General features: G+C 39.0%; 1 protein-coding gene across 1 annotated transcript; it reads right to left on the reverse strand.

Annotated features, from left to right (window-relative positions):
* Positions 1-780: 780 nt before the first annotated feature.
* LOC100634117 (ATP-dependent DNA helicase PIF1-like) lies at positions 781-1,583 on the reverse strand. The gene has a single exon (XM_011409177.2). The coding sequence runs from the start codon at positions 1,581-1,583 to the stop codon at positions 870-872; it is 714 nt and encodes a 237-aa protein (XP_011407479.1). The 3' UTR covers positions 781-869.
* Between the last annotated feature and the right edge of the window lie 1,386 nt (positions 1,584-2,969).

Consider the following 2,969-nt stretch of genomic DNA (forward strand, 5'->3'; position numbering starts at 1 on the left):
TATGCTTTCTACTGCCACAATCTGTAGGAATGGCATATTGTGGGAGGTCTGGCCTGTACAATTGTCTCAACCTGTTTAATTCTTTTATGCTACAAGAGGAAACCATCAATGATTTGGGGTTGAAACATGTCAAATGGACACCAGACAGTATTCGTACTCGTGATAGAGCAACGTAAGCCATTCCTGCACAAAATACATTTTCAGAGAGATCAATGATTGCATTATCTAGTGACAGTCCCTGGCATTTGTGTATGGTAACAGCAAAATCTAATATCAAAGGAAACTGGCTTCTATACACATAAAACATTTTTCATTACCATAAACTTTCTCTTCACTTTTTCAATCTCACAATGATCAGTTATTCTATCAAAATTAACTGTTATGCCTGTTTCTGAAATGGCCTGCACTGTACCAAGTGCTCCATTTACTAATCCTTTTTCAACATTTACATTGCAATGCAACATTACTCTAGCCCCCACAGCCAATTTTAATTTGGCTTCCAAACCACCAGTATTGTTAATATCTTTATTTAATTCTTTTAACTTTTTCTCAACCTTTTGTTCTAAATCATCATCATCTTTCTTTCTACGTACATGTATGTTGCCAGTACCATCAATTAAAATTGTGGCTCTTATTTTTTATGGTAGGACTTGATAGATCAGCCAGCATTGTTTAATTAAATTCTTTGCACATGTCTACTTTTGGAAACAGCAAACTGGGGTGTTACCACCCTGTTGTAATATTTTAATTTTTTTCTCAATGGGCATCGAAAATACCCTTCCGGAAAGTGTAGCGAGAGTCTCATCGTCTGGAAAGCCACGTCTCACTTTGTCCAACATTTCCGAAAATTTCTGGTCTGTTTTTTGCCATTAATTTATTGTCAATTCGTCATAGGTGACAGTATCATGCCATATGTTCACTGCACCCATACTACCAAGTCTGTATTTCAGTGTTGATGCTGTTACTTTGTCAAACACTGGTTGTCCACAAACTGGTGGCAATTGAAGGATGTCACTTACAAAGAGGACATTCTTGCCACCAAACCATTCGTCTGATTCGAATAAGTCATTCATTCTCAAGTGTATGTAAGTTAGATTGAGGCTAGAAACCATGGACACTTCATCAATGATTACCATTTTCAGATCCTGAAGTTCTGTTTTCATTACTTTGTGACTAGCCTTTGGTATGGACCAGTATGAAGCACATTGTCCATCATGTTCTATTGGCAGCTGAAACAGTCTGTGTGCTGTCACACCTCCCACATTGTAAGCTGCCAATCCTGTTGGAGCACAAACTGCACATGTGTGTTTGGTCAGTGTTGACCAGAGGCTTTTCACTAGTGCTTTAATTGCCTCAATATGAAAAGATTTGCCGGTGCCACCTACACCACTGATGAACATGTGCAACGGTTTTACACTTTCTGATTGCTCCTTCTCTTGTTTCGATTTATTTTCGTATTGAATTTGCCTCAAGAGATGAGCTTTTACGTGATTAAAGATGCGTTTTTGGTCTACATTTAGCATCGATTCTCTCTCTTGCAGAGTGAGACCAGATCCAGTGTCCATATCTCTCACGTCATTCATTGTATCTTTAATCTGTCCCATCAGTTGTGGATCGTCGTCTTCCACATCATTTTCCTCTTCTCTGTTTGCTGCTCTGGCATCTTGTATGTCTTAATTTCTCGCTACATCTGAGCAACTTTCTGAATTTCTCATTTGCTTCGACACACCTTTCGTGGTCGACAATGTGGCGATCGAATGCTTCTTGGACAGTTTCACCATCATGAACTAATTCATCCTCATTTCTAAACGGCACGAAAAGGAAAGTGATGGCATAATAGAAACTGTCTCTCTGATTTTCTTTATAGACTTCGAAATCAATAAAGTTAGGAAGGCGCTCTTTCTGTAGTGGTCTATAGATTCGTTCACCATTTTTATCTTTGCCCTTGTAAGTGAGTTTGGCTACAAAGTCATAAAGGCAATATTCTTCATGTTCTTGGGCTCTGTTTGGATAAAAGTGAGTGACAAGGCCTTCCCCATAAAAGTCTTCAGTTGATGGATCATTTGCTGCTATTTCTTCAACTTCACAGAGTTTCTTTGTTAAATTTCGCTTTCTTTTATGCGGCATTTTTACATCGATCCATGATACCTCTCTCGATTTTCTACAAAGTGGCTCACCGAGTAATATATCACATGTTTCGTATAGTCCAATGGGTCGGCTGTCGAGACATCTTATGCCGATTCTAAACAATTTATTGTAGATGCCTCTATCATCTAAGATGTCTTGCCACAGATCCTGCATGTGACCTCTTTCTGCCTTTGTCACGTAGCCACTCACATAATCGGCCAGAGCAAGAGAACACACTGGTAAAGGATACATCGATATTAGCCTTCCATAATAATAGAAGCAGAGGATTGTAATCGTTGACTCTCACTTCTTCCTCGCTCCGTTTAAGGTGATATATCGTTTTCTCTGCTTTCATGCTTTGTTGGACATTTTTCAGTACAGTCTCTTCAGAAACTGGGCAACGAAATCCAAATTTGCACATTGTAACAAATACGTTTTTACTGAACTTTCTCTTTTTCTTACAGTAATTGCTGCACTTGTGTAACTGGTACCTCGTAACAATTTTGTGTAATTCTGGGCAGGTATCTTGGTATGTTACAGGTTACTCTTTCGTCTATGAATCTGACGACATCTTCGGCGCTACTCTCCCTAACAACTGGAGTGTTGGCTATCCAGATTAAACAGTGATAGTGAGGAGCTCCTCTGGCCTGGTATTCTTTCTTATAATAGAACTCTCTAACCTGGCCCAAAACCTGTCCCTTGATTAATACTTTATTAAACATTTCGTTAAACTTTAGAGAAAACTGTCTCGAAACAGATACTGGATCTTCAGTGCAGAGTTTGCCAGTATTATATGACGGTGGGACAGTGTTTACTTTGTGCAAGTACTCTCTAATGTCTTC

This window comes from Amphimedon queenslandica, unplaced genomic scaffold (genome assembly GCF_000090795.2).
Source record: "Amphimedon queenslandica unplaced genomic scaffold, v1.1 AMPQUscaffold_12508, whole genome shotgun sequence".
NCBI lineage: Eukaryota > Metazoa > Porifera > Demospongiae > Haplosclerida > Niphatidae > Amphimedon > Amphimedon queenslandica.

Bases quoted from the DNA above. Each gene is read 5' to 3' on its own strand.
- LOC100634117 (XM_011409177.2), bottom strand. From the start codon at position 1,583: ATGAATGACGTGAGAGATATGGACACTGGATCTGGTCTCACTCTGCAA.